This window comes from Stenella coeruleoalba, assembly GCF_951394435.1.
Source record: "Stenella coeruleoalba genome assembly, chromosome: 4".
NCBI lineage: Eukaryota > Metazoa > Chordata > Mammalia > Artiodactyla > Delphinidae > Stenella > Stenella coeruleoalba.
Window position 1 is genome coordinate 3,607,943 of NC_137149.1, and position 22,097 is coordinate 3,630,039.

At 51.6% G+C, this 22,097-nt stretch overlaps 1 protein-coding gene across 3 annotated transcripts in view; it reads left to right on the top strand.

The window, feature by feature from the left end:
• Nucleotides 1-22,097, top strand: part of AFAP1 (actin filament associated protein 1) — a 151,003-nt gene that overhangs the window by 122,866 nt on the left and 6,040 nt on the right. The window contains exons 12-17 of one of the 3 annotated variants that reach the window (XM_079920179.1): nt 3,317-3,434; nt 6,600-6,866; nt 9,473-9,590; nt 14,458-14,622; nt 17,038-17,228; nt 20,287-20,451. In XM_079920179.1, coding sequence (XP_079776305.1) covers nt 3,317-3,434; nt 6,600-6,866; nt 9,473-9,590; nt 14,458-14,622; nt 17,038-17,228; nt 20,287-20,451 — 1,024 coding nt within the window. The remainder of the gene's footprint in view (nt 1-3,316; nt 3,435-6,599; nt 6,867-9,472; nt 9,591-14,457; nt 14,623-17,037; nt 17,229-20,286; nt 20,452-22,097) is intronic. The other 2 variants (XR_013828158.1, XM_079920178.1) reach the window with 2 other exon arrangements.

Genomic DNA, 22,097 nt, shown 5'->3' on the forward strand with positions numbered 1-22,097 from the left:
AAAGTGGTCTATTTAAGAGTGTTAATAACGGTAAACATTTGAAACATGCTTTCCTGCGGCCTGTTTTTAAATGAGATGTATATAGATGATACGATACAGGGCAAATATTCTGAAAGTTTCTTCTGGAACTCTTTTCAAGTCATGCTGGGTTGGAGCCCCATAAGAAAGCTGTGACAACATTGATGGTGATCAAAGCGGTAGATCAGTGTGGACACAGAGCGGGGAGCAGGCAGACTGACAGGAAACTTTCACCTTGAGTCACCCTCTCATCTGAATCCCTGGGAGGTTTTATTCTAAAATCTGTTTCCTGAAAACATGACTGAACCTTGACGGTATTAACGCTAAGTGAAATAAGCCAGACACCAGAGGACGCATACCGGGTGATCCACTTAGGTGAGGTACCAGAGTGGGCGAATCCCCAGAGGCAGGAAGCGGGGTGCTGGGTGCCGGGTGCCAGCGCCGGCGGTGGGGAGACAGCGCTTCAGCTTTTGGGAAGATGACAGGTTTTGGAGGTGGGTGGTAGTGATGGCTGTACAGCGTGTGACTGTACTTAGTGCCCCAGACCTGTACACTTAAAAGTGGTTAAGATGGTAGGGACCTCCCTGGTGGCCCAGTGGTTAAGACTCCGCGCTCCCAGTGCGGGGCGCTGGGGTTCGATCCCTGGTCGGGGAGCTAGATCCCACGTGCCGCAACTAAGACCCGGGGCAGCCAAATGAATAAATAAATACATAAATGAATAAAATATTTAAAGAAACGTTAAGATGGTGACATTCTGTCATGTATATTGTACCTATACTTTTTTTTTTCCTTCTTCTGCCTTACGTTTTTGGTTTAACAAGTGGCATATGGTCTCTTATCTGATTTCCACTTTCCTATTTGTCTAACGATCGTATTTTAGGAAGAGTGCCAGGCCAGAAGGTGAGGGGCCTCTTACTCGGTCTTGGATCCACTCGCTGTTTCGGGCCCAGAGACTTGGTCTGGGGGCCCAGGTCCCTCTCTGTGAGATGAGGGGCAGCCTAGCTGGTGGCCGAGGTCTCTTCCAGCTGGGACAGGACATCCTGTGTGTCTGTGACCTCCCCTTATGTTCCGTGGGTCAGAAGCATCCTGCTGGTGTCTGTTCCAAGTGAGTGAGCATCTGTCCTGCCCCTTCATGGTCCATGCTCCTTCCTGGCATCTGTGTCCCAGTGTGGGTGCCAGGCTGGGCGCCAGAAACCAGAGACACAGACCAGGCAGGAGACAGTCCCTGGGCAGGGGGTCCGTCTGCCAGGACGTGGAACAGATCCAGGTATCAGTGCTCACGGGCAGTGGAGCGTCCTGGGACCACAGGCATGGGGAGGGCGTGGTCATCCCATGTCCTGCCTCTCACATGACCAAACCCTCACCCCCAAAATACCCTCAAACGGGATGTTTAAACCAGAAAACTTCAAATATGTATCTAAAAACAAGGAGAATCTTTTGTTCTTTCTTTTCTGTACATTTTCTTTTCCTAAATATATGTTGATATATATATATATATATATATTTTTTTTTTTTTTTTTTTTTCGATATGTGGGCCTCTCACTGCTGTGGCCTCTCCCATTGTGGAGCACAGGCTCTGGACGTGCAGGCTCAGCGGCCACGGATCACGGGCCCAGCCGCTCCGCGGGATGTAGAATCTTCCCGGACCGGGGCACGAACCCGCGTCCCCTGCATCAGCAGGCGGACTCTCAACCACTGCGCCACCAGGGAAGCCCTGATATATTTTAAGTATAGAATAATGATATACATTTTTGTATCAGAAAAAAGCAGGAAGAGTTATTTTGTAAATTAAAGAGAATACCGTGTCCAGGGTGGGACTCGCCGTGCGTGCTGCGTTGTCCCAGCAGAGGGACACCTGAGCCGCCTTCCTGCAGCCAGGGCTGGGTGAGTGGAAACTGCAGCTTGAGCCTGGGGGCTGACCCTTCACAGCCCCTTCCTCTCATTCTCTTCAGAACCAGAAATCCCAGTGTAGTTTTGTTGCAAGACCTCTTGTCAGAGAGGCAGTTCTCACCTCCCCGCTTACTGCCTTCACTCTTTCTCATTTGCTCTCTTTTATTCATCTAGTTACCATAGAAATGTAAGATCCCAAGAAGAAGCAAAATTGGAAAAAAAACCCAGAAAACTATTTTTTTCATTTCAGGCTGTCTTAGTTTTCCCAATTAGGAGAAACATGTTATCTGGGTTGTTTCTTCCCTAGGCATTGAGGGTTTTCGCTTACAACACCACGAGCAAACCATTCACACCTTCCTTCCTTCCTTCCTTCCTGTGTTCGTTCATTCGTGCAGCTCGTACTTGCCAGGCACCTTTTGTGTGCCGGATGAACAGAACTGGCAAAGGCCGTGTCCTCCTGAAGCTCGTGTTCCAGTGAGGAAAGCAGACGGTAGACACACGATCGTGCAACGTGTTAGGTGGTGATTAGTGGTAGGAAGGAGCAGGGGACAGGACAGGGACGCAGAGGTGGGAGGCTGGGGTGATCGGGAAGTTCCCACCGAGACTGAAAGGAGGAGGGGTCTCAGAGAAGCACTGTGGGCAGAGGGGGTGCCCTTGGCCAGCGAGCGAGAGCTGCCAGGAGCCTGGGGTGAAGGCAGCGGACATGGCACTCGGAGCCTCACAGGCCATGCAGCCCTGGATTGTTCTCGGAGCCGCCGGGGCTTTGAGCAGAGCCGTGACACGAGGGACGGAGGTGGCCACTGTCAGAGGCTCCCAGAAGTTCAGGGCCGTGCAGGGCAGAGGGGAAGGTGGGTGGTGACGCTGAACCAACACTGAGAACTCAAGAAATGCTGTGGGATAGACGTTCTAAAATGCCTATAGAACAGGTCCGTGGACTTTTCCTGAAAAAAGCCAGAGAGCAAATATTGATACTTCAGTTTTGCAGGCCAGATGGTCTCTGCCTTTGAGAATTAACAGGCTCATGAAAGAGGCATGTGAAAAAAAAAGCAGCCACAGACGATTCATCAACGAAGAGTCCAGGTAAAGAAAGGTGTTCCAGTAAATCTCTGGTGACAGAAGCAGGTTGCTAACACAAATGGGTTATTTGCCGAGTGCCGGGTGTGTGCAGGCCTTGCTCTGGGTACCCGGCAGGGTCATCATGGGTCCGGGCCGCAGTCCTCCGGGTGGGTGGTGTCCTGTCCTACAGGTGAGGAGTCTGCCCCACGGCTGTAGGAACACCCGGTTCTGCCTGGGTCCTGTGCTAACACTTCTGTACCCTGCGGCCTCGGACAGAGCCTGAGCATCCGTCAGAGCTCCTGGAAGCCTTGGTGATCAATCGGAGGGTTGTAACTCGTTTCCTCTCTTTCAGCTTCATGAACAGGCGTGTTCTGTCCACTAACCCGTATGTAGGGAGCACCGCCAACGGCTACGCACACCCCAGCGGGACGGCGCTGCACTACGACGACGTCCCCTGCATCAGCGGCTCGGTGAGTGCGCCGCGTGCAGAGCGAGGTCAGCCGTGCGGGAAGGCGGGGGTCTGCGGATCTCTGTGACTTACACCCCTGCTTTCTGTCCAAACGAGAGAAAGCTTTCTTATGCTCTGAGGCAAGATGAAAACTCCACCCCATCTCTCTCCTTTTTGACACCCTGTTCATCTTAATCCGCATCTGAACACGCAGGTAATCGGGCACCAGCAGAGAGTTTGTCATTCCTGTCAATGCCATTAAACACCGTCAGAAATCACCATCGGAAAGGAGACGCTGCAGAGTAATGACCTTACTGCCAGCTCCAGACACTGTCCTGCATCCTCTGGGTGGGGTGCGCTTGTAGCTGAGGCCCCCATCCGGTGGAGAAGGGGAGCCTGGAGGAAGGAGCGCGTTCAAGTGCAGATTACCATCAAAGGGGCTCATGTTAGGACTTGGGTGTCGGGGCGCGGGCACACATTGAAATCCTGTCCCAGCTGCAAAGCCCATGGGATGGCATCCCCTCTGAGTCCGGGGTGGTCTGGGGTGACTGGGACATGGGTCCTGTCCCACAGCAAGAACACGTTAGGCCCAGTTGGTCTCCTCCTTGCCCCTCCCCGTTCCCACCGCCACCTTCGCCTCGGGGTCTGCAGGGCTGGAGGGGCTCTGGTACCCACTGTGGCCGTAGCCGTCCACCCTGCAGAGAGTCTTGTGGGAGCCACACACTCGGGGAAAGCCCGCGGTGGCCCGACAGGAGCAGGTCCCAGTCCAGTCTCTGCGCCCTGCGTCCTGGTCGCTGTGCCCTTTCCAAGAGCGCCCGGCTCTCGGCCTCTGCTTGCTGGTCTCGGTGGAACCTGCCCTCATCGTAGACCCGACCGCCACCTCATCCTCGTGGGACCGTCTGCTCCTCTGAGCCTTGATCTCACCGCCAGCTTTTTTGGAAAGATAAAACACGCCAACCTGTCTCTGACTCTTCCTGCCCGAAGGCCCGCTCATGTACCTTTCCCCAGAGGGGTTTCTCCCCGGGCACGTGGTTTAGAGAAACCGTGGACCTACACAAACGCTGGTCTAGTTCCCCCATCCCTTCATTCCTGTGAATACTACACAGGTTCAGGCACCCCCAGGAATGAGCTTTCTTTAGGTCATGCGCAGCTTAAGCTGGTTTAGAAATGAAAAGCTGCCCTTCTCCAAGGCTCTGCATTTAGGAATCGTTTCTGCGTGTCCATCGCTGGGCGGACGACGTAGGTGATTAAGACAGAGCGTCCAGGGCGCAGCGCCTGTGGCTCACTTGCTTGTTAAGGGCTTCCTTGACGTTCAGGCCTCTCTTTAAACTGTTGTTCTACTTGCTGGGCTCTGTGACCGGACCCTTTGTTTTGCGAGAGCCTGCACTTCTCAGTTTTATGAGGTTCATACATTTGAGCCAATACCTGACATTTTAGCAATGTTTCAGCTTCAGTAATTCTTACCCATGCATTGTTCCCCCCGAGGCCCAGATGAAAGTGAATCTCCAAAAAAGGATCCTCTGACGGGCGCACACACACTTTTAATCTAGAAGTTCTCTGGTGTTTGTTTTCTAAGTCTTCCATGTGACTTAATCCTTTGGTATTTTAGGAAAATGATGGTCTGGTCTAGACCATTTTAATAACCCTGGACAAATATATGCTAGGTTGTCATTATGAAACTCACATCCACGTTTATCTACACGTACCATTATTTTTAGGTTGTAGATGGGTCCCCAGCATCACAAAAATAGACACACTGAAGTGATTGCAAAGGAATAAAAAACACTCTTACTATGAAATTTTAAACCTTTTCTATTTTCATAACAAAAGGCTGTAATTACATCCTGGCAGAAAGGAACTCAGCAAGAAGGATATAAAAATAGAGTAAGATAAGTATAGTATATGAATTAATATTTTCTCTTTTTTTAAAAAAAATGAAAGCAGTTCCTTTAAAACTTAAAAGAATCTGGCTGTGGTTGTAAGTTTCGGTTTTAATTTATACTTTAATGTCCATGTTCTAAGGTGGCTTGTAGCTATTTTAATCCTTTGTAAAAAGGTTTTCCACCGAAGTAATGCCATTCTATCATTTATAGTTTGAAACATCCTGTTTTCTATGACTATTCGATTTCTTTCTTTGAACAGCCTGTGTCTTTGGTTACTGCACTTTCTTCAGGCATAACCAAGTGTGGAACAGGGGTGACGCTGACAGTCACCCACAGAACTTAAATCCCCGATGCCCGCATAGCAGGCTTGGAAGGGTCCAGAGGCGTTCTGGCATCGAGCCCCTCATCCTATCCTGGAGGGGCCTGCGGTTCAGACCCCGAGCAGTGTGTAGTTACGAGCACAGCTCCACTCCAGCTCCCCCTCTTAGAGCTGTGGGACCTCTCTGCCTCAGTTTCCCCCTACTTCATAAGATTGCTATGAGAATTATGTGAGTCATTTTTACTGTGAAATAAGATAAGGTGCTTTGGGGACTTCCCTGGCGGTCCAGTGGTTGAGAATCCACCTTCCAATACAGGGGATGCGGGTTTGATCCCTGGTCGGGGAACTAAGGTCCCACGTGCCACGGGGCAACTAAGCCCGCGCGCTGCAACTACTGAGCCCACACCTCACAACTAGAGAGCCCGTGTGCCGCAACTAGAGAGAAGCCTACGCGCCTCAATGAAAAGCCTGCGTGCCACAACTGAGACCCAACGCAGCCAAAAAAATAATAATAGTAATAAAATACGGATAATAATATCTGTCAGTATTTAAAAAAAAAAAAGGTAAAGTGCTTTGCTGGGATCTTAACGTGTTTTCTCAGTAGGATCAGAGCCCCCGGTCTCCAGACAGACCCCAGTCCAGCATTCCTTTCGTCACATCACATTGCTTCAGCTTTCTGGGTCAGGAGGACTTCCGAAATCCAGTTCTTTAAAGAAATGTCAAATATATATATATATTTTTTGCCTGCTTTAACAAACAAAACAAAAAAAATTATCATAAGCCAATGGCCCTGGGAACGATTTAAGGAAAAAAGAATCCTTCAGTCCCCAAAGGTAGAAAAGTTCTTCTGAATCAGTCCACCTAGTTGAGTGTGTGTGTTTTATTGGGGGTACGTGCACGTTTTTGGGGGGTGCTTGCTAATAACATCTCAATGTGCTTTGCTTCCTGTGGCCGAGGCTCTAACGACTAGCTGTGTGTGTTACAGTGGGGACCCGACGGTGGCTTTCCCGCCCCCCGTGGCCGAGGCCTGGGAGAAGAGGCGCTCTATGATAACGCGGTCCTGTACGATAACTTGCCGTCTCCGAAAATCTTTGCTCGGTACCCTCCTGCTGACAGGAAGGCCGCTAGGCCATCTCCTGACAAGCTGTCCTGTAACCACTACAAACACCCTGCCTCTTCTGGCCCGCCGGCCTCCCCGTCTGTCACTAACACCTCTTCTCTGGGGAGGGCATCTCTCGGGCTCAGCTCACAGGTACAGCATCTCATTCTGTCTTCTAGAATCGCCTTAAGTCACTGTCCTCCCTCAGGGCTTTGCAGTGAGAGTCTGTTCACCAGCTTGTGGGCAGTGAACCCCATCAAGGGTAAAGCGCAGTTTTTTCCCTCAACTAGAATAGAATCTGCAAATACACAACGTTTGGCCACCCAGGAACGGATTAAATACAGTAAGTCCCCTACATACGAACCTTCAAGTTGTGAACTTTTCAAAGATGCGAACATGCCCCTGTATGCCAGCTGTTGTACTGGGCTACTGTACTTTTCAAGGTACTGTACTGTAAGATGAAAAATGCGTTCTTTATTTTTTGTGTTTGTTTCTTATGTGTTATTTGTGTGATTATAAACCTATTATATAAACCTGTACAAGTATTACTAACCTATTGTATAAACCTATACAAGTATTGTAAACCTATTACAGTACAGTATTTTTAGCCGATTGTGTTAGTTGCGTACCCAGGCTAACTTTACAAACAAATTGGACTTACGAACGCGCTCTTGGGACAGAACTCATCGTATGTAGGGGACTTACTGCACACCTAACCAGCTCACGGTTTACGTTCTGTATTTCTTTGCCTGTGCCTGGCTCTCTTTCCATTCTTGGGAAGTTCCCCAGTGAATTTTGTGAATTACGGCAATTAAAGGCAAAGATGTTAAAGAGGACAGGGACAGTGGGACAGTAAACGTTTTCAGAAGATTTTTGAGCTGCAAGTTCCTTTCCTGTGTTTCCATAACACGTAAGTGAGGAATGGTGGGCTTCACGCGACAACTGCTTTTCGATCTTTAAACATTCAATAGGATGATTCCGAGAACTGCAGTATTTTCCCATAATGTGCTCCCTAAAAGTGTACTCCCTAAAACCAAGTCGATAGTAAGGATTTTGGATTATAATTGAATGGTCAGTAACCTTGATATTGAACTGTTGTCCACCTCACACCTCGTACTGGTGGCAAAAACGGTAACATTTCAGTGTAAATATAATTTTGTGTTTTCATGCATGTCAACCTAAGATTTTCTTATGCTTTGAGTAAAGATCTAAGCGCCACATGGAAGAATATTCTACAAACATAAAGCAGAGGGGCACATTTTTAGTTATTTTCTTTTCCTTCCATTTTTGGAGTAATCTTAAGAAAATGATGAATGCCAAGTAAGATTCTCGAATTTCAGAGAATTATAGGAGTTCTTCGAAACCAATTCATTTCATCAAAGTCACGTGAGAAGATTTTTGTTTGTTTGTTATTTATAACAACTGTTAGAGATTCTCATTCACTGAATCTGAGGGGCCCAGGCCGATGTATGGTCAGACATGGGAGCCATTGGCTTCTAGTTTTTTTGAGTATTTACTAAAAAGTCTGGTAGGTCATGTGCTTCCCCCACTAAGTGAATGTGTCTCTGGCGATGTATTTATCTGTCTTTTTATTGGTATTAGAGTTCCCTTGGGTAAAAATTATGGGACAAAATATACTGTCTTGTACATTTGGATTGTCCCAGATGAGTTTGGAATCAGTCATTCGATACGTGGTTCATGTATGTTTGTATTTTGTTCATTTTTATTTTAAGTAGGAAACACATTTGCAAGGCGTTTGCCTTTAGCTGTCGTGTCCTCATTTGGCCGTTTGAACGGGGGCCCTACTGTTTAATGGCGAGAGCTCACACTCCCTACACACCTACCGTATGCGTGCTGTAGGTGTGTGTGCTGTGTCAGTTAACCTGCTGAGGAACCGTGTGGGAGACATCAGTATCTTTATATTTTTAAATGAGCCCACGGAGGCTCAGAAGACGTTAATGATGTCACAGCGTCTCCTATGACGGAGCGGGAACTTGAAGCTTCCAACACCCAGGCCCACCACAGTAAGCAACGTGGTGCGGCAGAGAGGCTCGGGCTTGGACGTGTACAGTCAGCCCTTGCCGTTCGGCTGGACTTAGGACCCAGCCAAGGTACACGTGCATCACTTAAGCAAAATGCACCATGGGCCGGCTGCAGCCACCAAAGAAGTGAGGGGTGTGTTGAATTTTTTTAAAAACCCTGTGGTTAAAGTGTAGTTCCTGCTGTTTCTGTATTTTGCCTCTTTCGCTTCCTTGCTCAGACCCCGTCAGTGAATTAACAGGTAGTTATTTATCCAATTAGGACATCAGTATAGAAACCCTGGAAGTTGAACTCTTAAGTGCACGGTCATGCTACTTCCCCGAAGAGCGTTCCACCGAAATTAAAGCTGTTTATCTTTGGAAACACAGACTTTTAGTAAATGTCAACCAAATGCTCTCAGAATACCCACCATCTGTGCCAGTGTCTTGGTCGGCGTGTGTGACCTCCTAGTCGAAATAGGTGACTTTTGGTGCGTTCCAGCTGAAGACATCCTAGTGTACCTCGTTTGTTTTGAACCTCGGTGCTAGAACCTTCTTAGCTGCTCTGGGAAAGTCACAGCAGTGCAGCGTTGGGAAACCAGATTGGTTTTCTACTACCCACATTTTTTTCTGCCTGTACTACGTTCTACTTGAAGAGCTAGGGACTGAAACAATTTACTGCAAAAACCCCAAGGTTTTTGTCTGTTTGTTTTTAATTCTCTCATTTGTTTATTTCAACAGTTGAAGAGTAAAAAGCCGCCCCCCGTGGCATCCAACGGGGTTACAGGAAAAGGCAAGGCTCTGAGCAGTCAGCAAAAAAAAGCTGATTCAGCGGCTGGCGTGAAGCGAACGCCTTCAAGTAAGTTGATCCTTCGATTTCCCACGTTCTACCTTTGGGTGCAGTGTGCAGAGTTGGGGCCGTCTAGCCACCTTCCCCCCTCACCTGACCAGGTGGAGAACGCCAGGTTGGGGACCAGCTGGAGAGGTGGCACCATTTGCATCTGCATCCCTCCTCGTTGCTGGATGGAGGAATGACCACGATCTTTAACCCAGCTTTATTTTATAACTGTTGCACATACAAGGAAAGACAAAGCTGGCTTAACTGTGGGGCTGGCAGCTTGCGGCGCGGCTGGCAGTGCTGCTGTGAGTGGCCCTGGACGGTGGGTCGGGACACCTCGGCTTGTGTCCCTGATCTGCTGAGTGAGTGAGTGACTTGGGTTGAGTCGCATAGACTCTCTGAAGCCAGCCTCTGCGTGTTAGAGGTGTAGACAGGTGGCTGAAATAGTTGGGGTAACGCGTGTACCGCAGAGCGCAGGAGACTGTCAGGGTCTGTAAGGAATTCTTGTCCCAGCTGTGATTTCTCTCCTCCCGTGTCGTTCTCCTGGCCACTTGATCAGGGCGGTGCCGTAATCTACCCCATTGGGCAGATGTAGACATAAGCTCAGAGAGGTGGCGTGGCTTCCCCGAGGCCTCACCGCTGGCAAATGACAGAACCAGCGTGAGGACCAGGTTTTCAGGTTCCAGACCTGGCGGGGGCTGGACCGGGCAGGGGAGCGGCGAGACTCCAGTGAAAGGCAGCCCGTCAGCGCGCTCAGCTTCCTTCCCGATGTGCACATACATGACGCTAGGGGTACTGTTAGCGCATGTGTTTGCATTTGCTTCAGCCCTGGCTGTGTGGGGCGGATTCCTCTTCAGCCAGCCAGCCCGGCAGTGTCTGTTCATTCCAGCCCTCTGCTTGCTGAGGGGACAGCAAAGATAAGACAGAGCAGCGGCCGGGTCCCCCACGCAGACGCAGGCTACGGTCCTCCGCACAGACTCTTCCCAGGCTCAGAAGCTCCTCAGCGGGTGTGGGCCTGTCGGGGACGGTTTCCAGAGAGGAAGATGGGAGTTAGCCTCCAGCCGAGTTTGATGTGAACACCTGGAAGCTGTGTCAACACTTTCTGAACGTGGTTCAGCGTACCTGGTGGACCAGGCTCCCTCCAGGTAGTAACCCTACACCAGGTGACAGGTCACCTAACTGCTGAGCTCCCTGTGTGCATGGCGATTGGATTTCAGAGTCTGGATTTCAGAGTCAGCACACAGGGCTGGTGAGAGGTGGCTGTGTCCTTAGCCTCACGCATGGACGAGCCCCGGGGCTCCTGCTTCTGCCCCGAGGAAGCCTGTGCTTTCTTTTTTTTTTTTACATTTTTATTGGAGTATAAGTTCTTTACAGTGGTGTGTTAGTTTCTGCTGTATAACAAAGTGAATCAGCTATACGTATACATATGTCCCCATATCTCTTCCCTCTTGCATCTCCCTCCCTCCCACCCTCCCTATCCGACCCCTCTAGGTGGTCACAAAGCACCGAGCTGATCTCCCTGTGCTCTGCGGCTGCTTCCCACTAGCCATCTATTTTACGTTTGGTAGTGTATATATGTCCATGCCACTCTCTCACTTCGTCCCAGCTTACCCTTCTCCCTCCCCATATCCTCAAGTCCATTCTCTAGTAGGTCTGTGTCTTTATTCCCGTCTTGCCCCTAGGTTCTTCATGACCTTCTTTTTTTTTTTTCTTAGATTCCATATATATGTGTTAGCACACGGTATTTGTTTTTCTCTTTCTGACTTACTTCACTCTGTATGACAGACTCTAGGTCCATCCACCTCACTACAAATAACTCAATTTCGTTTCTTTTTATGGCTGAGTAGTATTCCATTGTATATATGTGCCACATCTTCTTTATCCATTCATCTGTCGATGGGCATTTAGGTTGTTTCCATGACCTGGCTATTGTAAATAGTGCTGCAAACAACATTGTGGTACATGGCTCTCTGTGAATTATGGTTTTCTCAGGGTATATGCCCAGTAGTGGGATTGCTGGGTCATATGGTAGTTCTATTTTTAGTTTTTTAAGGAACCTCCATACTGTTCTCCACAGTGGCTATATCAATTCACATTCCCACCAACAGTGCAAGAGGGTTCCCTTTTCTCCACACCCTCTCCAGCATTTATCTTTTTTAGATTTTTTGATGATGGCCATTCTGACTGGTGTGAGGTGACACCTCACTGTAGTTTTGATCTGCATTTCTCTAATGATTAGTGACGTTGGGCATCTTTTCATGTGATGTTGGCAGTCTGTATATCTTCTTTGGAGAAATGTCTGTTTAGGTCTTCTGCCCATTTTTGTATTTGGTTGGTTGTTTTTTTTGATATCGAGCTGCATGAGCTGCTTGTAAATTTTGGAGATTAGTCCTTTGTCAGTTGCTTCGTTTGCAAATATTTTCTCGCATCCTGATGGTTGTCTTTTGGTCTTGCTTTCTTGACACAGCTCACCTGCGCTTCCCTTCTCCTCGGACACACATTCAAGCGGCCAGTTGGGCCAAACCCTCCTCCTCATCCGTTTACTGTGCTGCTTTTTTCACCTTGTTTTTCTGGCAAATCTCATTTCGCTCGTGCAGTTGGGTGTATTTCTATTCACTTAAAATTTGAGTGTTGTCCACCTGGGGAGGGGCAGGTGGGGGGAGTAACGTGTCTGAAAAGCTCTCTTATGTGAGACCTGAACCGCAGGAGATCTCTGTCTGCATAACATCCCCCTCTCTCTCAGCACCTGTGCTTATTTTATTTCTTAGATGATGCATCCTGTATTTTATGAGGGCTTCTGTAGGGAATTTTTATTAACTTTGGTGACGTCCGATGACGAAAAAAGGGAAAAATCACTGTGCTCTGGGTTTTCTGCTGAGTTCAGGCAGTTGCATTATAGCCTGGACGGGGTTTATTGCATGGGGACCAAATGATGTGGAAGGTGGTAAGTGATTGCATACAGGTTTGTCGGGGAAACATCTTAGATCAGAAGTGCGTGGACAGAGTTTGGACTGTGCTCTGTTTATAGAACATGTGGTTACCCAAGCCACTAAGAGCACTGCTTTTGTTTCAAGTTGTTGATTTGGTCACCCTCCTGCTGCGATCCTTTTAATATCATTCTGTGTGTGGGGTTGGTTGGTTTTTAGAGAGGGGAAGATGGAGCGGGGAGTGATGACCTTGTACCTGCCTTCATAAATGCAGTTTCCATGCAGTCACGATGGTTTGCGTTGTAAGAATCGGCGAATTCGGTGTTTAGGACAGGTGCTAGAAATCGTTAGAAGTGGCTCACCAATGTCTGGCGGAGTGGACAGGGTTCCGGGGGCTCCGTTATCACTGCAGGGGATGAGAGCTGCCAGGGAGTGTCCACCACGGCCCGGGTACCACATGATTCTGTTAGGTGGGTTTTAGTACATGTACCGAATTTTTTTTTTAACCCCACAAGTTAGGCCTTAGCACTTCTGCTTTATAGAGGGTGAAGCTGAGCCTTTGGGGGATTAATTGCTTGTCCACAATCATGGTCTCTTCCCTGGTCAACTGCCTTTATTATTAACCATTACACCGCCCTCCATGGCTTCTCCCTAGAAGTCGTTTCTAGTCTAATAAGGGAGTCAGACATGCAAATAAACCAGCATGGTATATACCATGGAATGTGAGCTCACAGGTGCAGGAGGTGCAGGAGGCCTTGGGTCGTCATCAGGTTTGAGCCGTTCGCTGTCAGAGGCCGTTGGGAGGCCACAGAAGCTGCAGAATCGTGAGCCCTTATTGCTATTGAAAGGCCAGAATAATTTGAGGACAAGAGCATTGGGTCGGATTTTAACGCACTATTAACTAGTAGTGTTACGTTGGCCAAGTCTCTAAATTTTCCTTAAGGCTGGTTTCCTCTTCATTCATTTATCCACTCACTTTATTTAATGAGCATTTGCATAGTGCCCATTCTGTGCTTGCTCAGAGTTCTGTGTAAGTGTTACTTTAATCCTCATAACAACCCTGTGAAGTACCTGCTCTTATTACCCCATTGCACAGATGAGGAAACTGAGACACGGAGAGATGAAGTGCCTTGTTGAAGGTCACACAGCTCAAGTGGCAAGCTGGGGTTCCCACCTGGGCGGTCGGGCTCCAGACACGGCTCTGGGTGCCCCTCCATTTTCTGATTTGCTCAGTCACTCACTCAGCGGATGTTTATTGTGTGCTCCGTCCATGCCAGGTACCCGCCCCACCGGAGGTGGGGATAGCGCCGTCAGGTCAGCAAAAGAGTTGGACGGCACAGTTGTAAGGATCAGACGTGACAGTGTAATGGAAGTGTTTTGAAAACTACAGAGAACTACACACATCAAGAGATTATTTCTGATGTTGGTAGACCCTCTCTTTTCAGATTACAGAATGTTTTGTTCACTCTCGACCTTGCTGAAGATTATATGTTGCATGCCCCAAAGGGAGGCATTAAAGGAATTTCCTAACATTCTATTTTCCTTTCAAAAATTTGTTTCAAAGGGGCAGTGGTTGAGAGTCCACCTGCCGATGCAGGGGACACGGGTTCGTGCCCCGGTCCGGGAAGATCCCACGTGCCGCGGAGCGGCTGGGCCCGTGAGCCATGGCCGCTGAGCCTGCGCGTCCGGAGCCTGTGCTCCACAACGGGAGAGGCCACAACAGTGAGAGGCCTGCGTACCGCAAAAAAAAAAAAAAAATTTGTTTCAAAGAATATTGGATAATCTGAAATGGTCACTTTTCTGTTTGGTTCAAACCTGTCCTGCTGTCTTTCTTGTTGAATTAGCAAAGTGACTAGCTTTGAGTTTATTTCACTGAGTAGGCTGATTAAACAGGCTTTATGAATTACCCTGTCATCTACTTGGTTAAACCTAATTTCCTGTTGATGCTTTTTCTTTTCAAGATGCTGACCAGTACAAATATGGCAAGAACAGGGTGGAAGCGGATGCCAAGCGGCTGCAGGTCAAAGAGGAGGAGCTGCTGAAGAGGCGGGAAGGCCTGCGGGACAGGCTGGCCCAGCTGCGGAAGGAGAGGAAGGGCCTGCGGGCCGCCATCGAAGTGAACACCGGTACGAGGGGCCTGCTTCTGCTGGCGCCAGAGCCTAGGCTCATCCTCTTGCGCCCTCGGGCTCTGAACCTCGCGAGGCTCTCCTCTTAGTAAGACCGTGTCGTTCCATGCAGGGCTTCCTGCAGTTCGGAAGCCTTGGTGGTAAGCCCAGGGCAGGTGCCACAATGTGGAACAATGGACCAGGCAGCAGGAGGCCGGGCCTGGACCTCAGCTCGCTGGCTGAGGCTGGGTAGGTGCCGGGGAGCTGTCCCAGCCTTGGGGGCTGACGGCAGAGCTCGTTGGGAGCACGAGCCTCCGGGCGCAGGAGTTGCGTCACTGTGTGTGAGGGGCGGTGTCTCAGCAGGAGGACGGGTCACACTCAGAAGCCCAGCTGAGAGGTCTGTGCGTGGGTAGAAGGAGCCCTCCGTTCCCTGAGGAGGGACTGGTGAGGGCCAGACCGTGCTGGATTCGTGGAAGGGACCCGGGGAGGGGGGACAACCCCAGAGAGGAAAGAAGAGGGAGACGCGGGTGAGGACCACAGCCATGTCTCTGGATCAGCCCGTCTGTCCTCCTTGGCAGGAGCTGGCCGTGTGGTTCCTCGCTCCAGCACTGGGGCTGCTGAAATGTATGTCTCCTCAGCTCAAGACTGAGTTGGATCCTGGGGCAAGGCCGACTCTCTAGGTTTCAGTTTCCGGCCTCGGGGGGTAAGGAGGAGGAATGTAGAGACCAGGATGATCCCGAGAGGAAGAACCTGCTTTCCAGCGGCTTCTGTGCTGGAGGAGTTGGCGTGTTACAGCAGTTAGGTGTCAGGTTCAGCCTTTCCTGACTTCGTGCCTATATGGTTTTTAAGAAAGAAAGTGCTTTCAGAGTTTAAAGAACGCGAGGCTGGGTGTGGGCTGAGCCTGTTCGAGACAGCCTGTAGGAGGGCCAGGAGGTGGCATCTCCCATGAGGCCCCGCCCCCGGGGGATCAGAGGCTCCGTCAGAGAACTGGACGGGAGCCTCCAGGTCAGCAGGACAGGAGGAGAATTTCTTCCCACCGTTGTTTCCAGTTTGTAGGACAATGAAGATGCAGAAAGATGAGATCAGCTTTGGGCCTTGAAAAAGAGATTGTCATATGCTACCAGGTGGTCGGCCAGGGCCGTGCTCATAAGTCAGTTAACCCTTGGGATCGCTTTCTGTCCGGTGGGCAAATTGCCGGCCTTCCTGTGCCACTGTCACACATTTCCAATAAGATGAGTAAAGCGAATGTGCTCTGGAGATGCAAGCTCTGCTGTATTCTGACCATAGGGCCAAGTAAGATGGCTCAGAGTAGAGAAACATATGCGGACTTTCCAAGTCAGCGGCACCTTTGGAAGCCACCTAGGCCAAGTTCCTCATTTTAAAATGAGTGTATTCATATATACAATGGAATATTACTCAGCCATAAAAAAGAAATGAAACTGAGTTATCTGTAGTGAGGTGGATGGACCTAGAGACTGTCATACAGAGTGAAGTAAGTCAGAAGGAGAAAAACAAATACCATATGCTAACACATATATATGGAATCTAAAAAAAAAAAAATGGTTCTGAAGAACCTAGGGGCAGGACGGGAATAAAGACGCAGATGTAGAGAATGGACTTGAGGACACGGGGAGGGGGAAGGGTAAGCTGGGACGACGTGAGAGAGTGGCACGGACATATATACACTTCCAAATGTAAAATAGATAGCTAGTGGGAAGCAGCCGCATAGCACAGGGAGATCAGCTCGGTGCTCTGTGACCACCTAGAGGGGTGGGATAGGGAGGGTGGGAGGGAGGGAGACGCAAGAGGGAAGAGATATGGGAACATATGTATATGTATAGCTGATTCACTTTGTTATAAAGCAGAAACGAACACACCATTGTAAAGCAATAATACTCCAATAAAGATGTTAAAAAAATTTTTTTTTAATGAAATGAGGGGCTTCCCTGGTGGGGCAGTGGTCGAGAGTCCGCCTGCCGATGCAGGGGACACGGGTTCGTGCCCCGGTCCGGGAAGATCCCACATGCCGCGGAGCGGCTGCGCCCGTGAGCCATGGCCGCTGAGCCTGCGCGTCCGGAGCCTGTGCTCCGCAACGGGAGAGGCCACAACAGTGAGAGGCCCGCGTACCGCAAAAAAAAAAAAAAAAAGTGAAATGAGTGTATTGGGCCCAGACCCCAAACTCCTGGTATTTGTGAGAGTCAAGGTCCCATGCTTCCTGGTCCGTATTCTTCCAGCTGCAGCAAAAGAGAACAGTTAGGAAGGGACCCTCCTCCTTTCAGGAAGAGCTGGATTTGAGTTTCGTGGGAAGGACCCTAGGCAGGGGAGCTCAGCCCCCAGATTGTGCGGAGCTCCTTTCAGGGGCACCGCATGTCCGTCCTCTGTTATCTTGAAACCTTTGCCTTCGGCTGGAGCAGTCTTGTTTCTCTGGGATTTCAGGCAGGAAGACCCAGGTGATCCTGGAAGAGAAGCTGAAGAAGCTGGAGGAGGAATGCAAGCAGAGGGAGACGGAGCGCGTCAACCTGGAGCTGGAGCTGACAGAGGTCAAGGAGAGCCTCAAGAAAGCCCTGGCCGGCGGGGTCACCCTGGGGCTGGCCATCGAGCCCCGGCCGGGGACGTCGAGTCCACAGGTAATGCCTGCCGCTCCCCGGGAGAGATGGGGGTCGCTTCCTCAGGTCACTGCTCCTCCGTCGTCCCCAGCATCGGCACCGCAGAGACGCAGCTCCCATGTCCATTTCAAACACTCTTCTTGGCTGTGTTTTAAGTTCATGGACATGGAATTTTCGTATGTCTTTCACTGAACTTGTTCAAAGGTGGTGGAAACACCGAGTCTCTCTTCTTTCCCCCCTTGCGCAAAATCTGAGTGTAGTGAGTACAGTTCTTCTGATCTCTTTGGAGCCGCGTCCTCATCTGATGCCAGTGCCTTAGACAGAAACGTTTGTTCAGTGTGGCAGAGTTTTACAACTTGTCTAGCATGTCTGTCCTGAGAATGATGCCAGGTGCTGGGGACACGGAAATGAGTGAAACCGTCTGTAACCTCGGAATCTAACAGAACGAACGAATTAGACACGAATTAGCACCTCGAGTGATCTGCTGCCCACTGTCATTGGAGAACTTGCTCTTCTCCACGAGCCGTTCCGTTGAGTCAGACGCGATGGCTTCTGTTTTCCCCATGAGGAGCCAGAGGCTTTTGCCTAAGGGCACAGCCCGGGGCCAGCTCCTCCCGCGTCCTGGGGCTTGGGGGGGCCCACGGGCAAGGTTTCTGGGTTACGGGTGTGTGGCACCACTGAGGTCCTGTCACCCACCCTCACCGCCCCCCCAGGCAGTGGTCACCTCGTGCTCCATTGTCTGCAGAGACCATCTCCAAACTTCTCCAGTCGCCGGTCCCTCTCCAGCGACCGCCCCTCACTCTCAGAGGATCCCCCCTCCACCCCCAGACCTCTTGGCACAGCCAGCGGCAGATTGCGGGCTTCCACCCCCAAAACCCCGTCCTTTGGGGCACAGCGCAGCAGGGAGCTGAGGAAAGCAGGCTCTGTGAGCAGAGGGGCCAGAGCTCGAGACGACGTCCCTTCCGCAGGCCTCGATTTTCCATCTGTGAGATGCGGATGGTGCTGTCGTCTCCTGCGTGGGCTCGTGTGTGCGAAAGCTCTGGGCACGGAGCCTGGCCTGCGAAAGTGTCCATCCGCTCGTGTGTTCACCAGCTCGTTGACACGTAGTCACTCATTCAACAAATTAGATACATGTGGCTGTGCCCCATCTGTGTGCCGGAAACGGTTCCAGGCGCAGCAGTGGACCTCGTGGATGAGAATCTCTCTTTCCGTGGAGCTCGTATTGTAGCAAGGGAGGACCGCTAGGCCAGGGAAAGACACTCACATCAGGCACTGAAAGGCGCCGGGGGGAGCAGTCCAGCAGGGGCTTTTCAGCGTCCGGCCGAACCAGGGACCGAGGGTGTAATAAGGTGGCCGGTTCTACCCGAAGAGTGGTGGCAGGGCTGTGAGTGCTGGCCCACGCGGGGCAGGGGTCTGTCCCAGGGGCCCCCGGGGACCCGTGTCGGAGGCAGACTGGAGGCAGGAAAGCCTCTTGACCTCCCAGGAGGGGCCTGAGGATTCGCTGGCATCGCCGTCCTTGGTCCCATTGGATGGAGATGTGGCCCCAGATGCGCCCCTTGCTGACCCCTGAGGCATCTGCCACGCCCTCCTGCTGCATCTTCACCTCTCCCCCTCCTCGCTGCCTTCAAAGCATCGACAGTCTGTAGTGTGTCCCATCTTACAGAACAGATTCTGCCCAGCCCCACGTCCCCTGCAGACGCTGTCCTGTGCCCAGGTGTCCACTCACCCACCTGCTGCGGTTCGGCTGCCCTGGAGCTGCCTCCCCTGACGTGACCTCCGCCCTCACCTCCCCAGGTCTGGACGTCTCCGGGCACCGCTCAGCGCTCTCTGTGTCTGGGGTGACCCTGCATTCTCCGGGGCTCTCTCTGCCCCCCTGAGGGTCTCCCCCTCGCCCCCTCTCGTCAGCTCTCCTTCCTTTTGCCCTGTGCTCTTGAGGGTACGGGCCTGGCTTGATAAAGCGCCTGCCGTCAGGCCACGAGGCCGCTGCTCCCTTCGCAGGGCCCCTCCTCGGACCTCGTGCCACGCTCTGCCTTCTCCCCACCCTGACCACTTCCTTGGGCCAGCAGCTCATTAGCTGTCCTAGGGGAGCGCCGTGGGCCGCCCTCCTCGGAGCCCAGCTTAGCCCCCGGGGGTGGGCGGCGTGGTCCTCTCCTTCCCACCGGCCGGCGTGGCCTTTGGAGGCGTTTCCAAGTGAGCGAGCACGCGCGGGAAGCTGGCTGCTGGGGACCGCGGTCAGTCGCCCCCAGAGGGGTTCTGAGCAGCCCATTTGAAGGACGTTCTCCTCAAATGACGTCGCGTGTCACCTAACCGGTATTTAAGTCACGCATTAACACAGCCAGAGCAGGGAGAGGTCAGTCTGCGGAGACCTCCTCTGGGGGGGGAAGTACAGCAGATTGTCGACTTTTTCCCCAAAGAGCAGCTTGTCATCTCACGTGGAGACTTGGCGACTGCAGATTCTCTTCGTTCCATCTTAAGTCTTGCTTTGACATGCGGAGACGTGCTATAAACAGTCGGGAATCCTCGGTTGCTGCAGGGAGCCCCGCCCCGAGGCAGTGGATCCGGGAGCTTGTGCTCGCCCGTCCCGGTCACCGGTGGTTTCTGCCCCTGGTGCTCCCCCGTCCCGGTCACCGGTGGTTTCTGCCCCTGGTGCTCCCCCGTCCCGGTCACCGGTGGTTTCTGCCCCTGGTGCTCCCCCGTCCCGGTCACCGGTGGTTTCTGCCCCTGGTGCTCCCCCGTCCTGGTCACCGGTGGTTTCTGCCCCTGCTGCCGTAGCCTAGGAGCTCCCTGAAATCAGAAAGGGCTTTACAGGCCTTCGCGGGAGAGGCCGCCCCCGCAGGGCCGGGAGAGCCCGCGCCGAGTGCGGGGCAAAGTGCCCTTCAGCGCCTCCGTCTCTCCAGCTGTAAGATGCATGTTTTAAGGGTGCTTTTAGAGCGGGGCTCTGTGAGGTGGTCCTATTACTGTTGTTATTGTTTTTGCCTATTTCCAGAACTTGTTTTATTCTTTAAGCCATTTTCCTAGGGGAAAATACTGATGACGTGGAAACCATACCGCACCCAACGTCTTCTCTTCCCATTAACAGTCTCCAGTTTTTAGGCACCGGACTCTGGAGAACTCGCCCATGTCCAGCTGTGAGACCAGTGATGCCGAGGGCCCAGTGCCTGTGAACAGTGCGGCCGTCCTGAGGAAGAGCCAGCCGGCCCCCGCCAGCTCCCCCTGCCGGGGACACGTGCTTCGGAAGGCCAAGGTGAGATCCTGCCCGACCTGCTTGTGGGGGGACGCCGGCACTGCCGGGGAGCGGGCATCCCGGGGCGGGTGGGGGACGCCGGCACTGCCGGGGAGCGGGCATCCCGGGGCGGGTGGCAAGGCGTGGTGGGGGCGCCCCAGCCTCAGGCTTTGCGGGTGGGGTGCAGGGGCTCAGCGTGGCCTCCTGTTCCAGTTCTGCAGCTTCTATATTAGATGCCATTTCATGAGTATCTACCCAGTTTTTCCTAAAGTCAGACCCTCCTACAGGAATCCTCCTTTTCAAAGGCAAAAAAGGCCAGAACTTGTCTCTAGGCCTGGACCATCTGCTTTCAGGAAAACCAGCAGCATGGTTCTGTGTCCTGGCTTCTCCTGACCTGTTCTTTCATTGGTGACGTAGAGATTGGCCAGTGACCGCTGGGATCCTTTAAAAAATCAAAAGTCGAGGCAGACTCTTCTCCATACCCTCTGCTTCCCAGCCCCGCCGTAGCCTGTAGCCTGTACCCGAGGGGCCATTCTGTAGTACCTTCCAGTCTTCTGATGGGATTGGCCACTAACGAGTTTTGATGCTAAGCTTTAAAATCTCAGAGAATTTTTAAAAACTATAGTTTATCAAAGCAAACAGCTCCTGACGGCTTAACTGAAAGTGTGTGGTATGAAAAACTCCTGCTTGGTCCAGTCAGGCTAACGCATCCAGATGTGTTTAACTTGTTGTGATGAACGTGGAGGCCAGACGTCCTCCCCTCGCCGTCCCTGGGACCCTCTCTCGCTGTCATTGCCTCCGTGCTTTGGCAGCTTTGAACCCGTTCCAAACTGGCTAGAAACCTGTTGTTTTCTGACAACGGATGTGGTGTCAGATGTGAATGTGCGTGTTAACCTCTGGCTGCTGTGTCCACGGAGGGTCCCTGCCGATGGGGGTTAGAAACAGCATCCTGGAATACCTGTCTTCGTAGCGTGTGCGTTTGACTGAGCCTGTGCGTCGATAAATTTGGGGAAAAGAAGAATTACTGCGCATCATTTGTTCCTTTTCCTTGGCGTGCGTCCAGTGTTCTTCGTTTGCAGAGGAGTATGTTTTGCCTGAGAGATGTTTAGAATAGAGCTGTCCCATAAAGTCCCCCTAATTATTGGCAGAAGGGAAACGCAGTAAAAATAGTTCATGTATTTCTCTACTGTCAAAGAAATCAGTTTCCAGTTCTGTCAGTCCAGCCTCTGAAAGGGCTACATTTTCCATGCCTGCTCTCACTGTCCAGAGGCTCAGTACTCTGCACTTCCTGCCCCCTTTTCACAGTAAATATAAAACGTGTGGTTTTGGCCGGTTCAGATGCACAGCTGGCCGTTCAGACTGGACCACATCCTCCCTGAAGGCGTGGGATCGAGCAGGGGTTTCCCAGGATTCCTGAGAATAGTGGCAGGGGCCCACGGCTGGAGGGCGGGGTGGTGGCCTGGCCTCTTGCCTCTGGGAGCGTCCGTCCACCTGTAGGTGCATCCCACGCGTGGCCTCCTCTTGCACCCTGGCCTTTTTTCTGAGGACCTTTCTGAGTCTGACGCGTTCTGGGCTCGGAAACCGTTACCCCAGGCTGTGTTCCTGGAATAATTTCCCATTCCCGAGGAGGGAAGCTCTGGAGTGTGAGAGAGCGCGCTCCTGAAGCT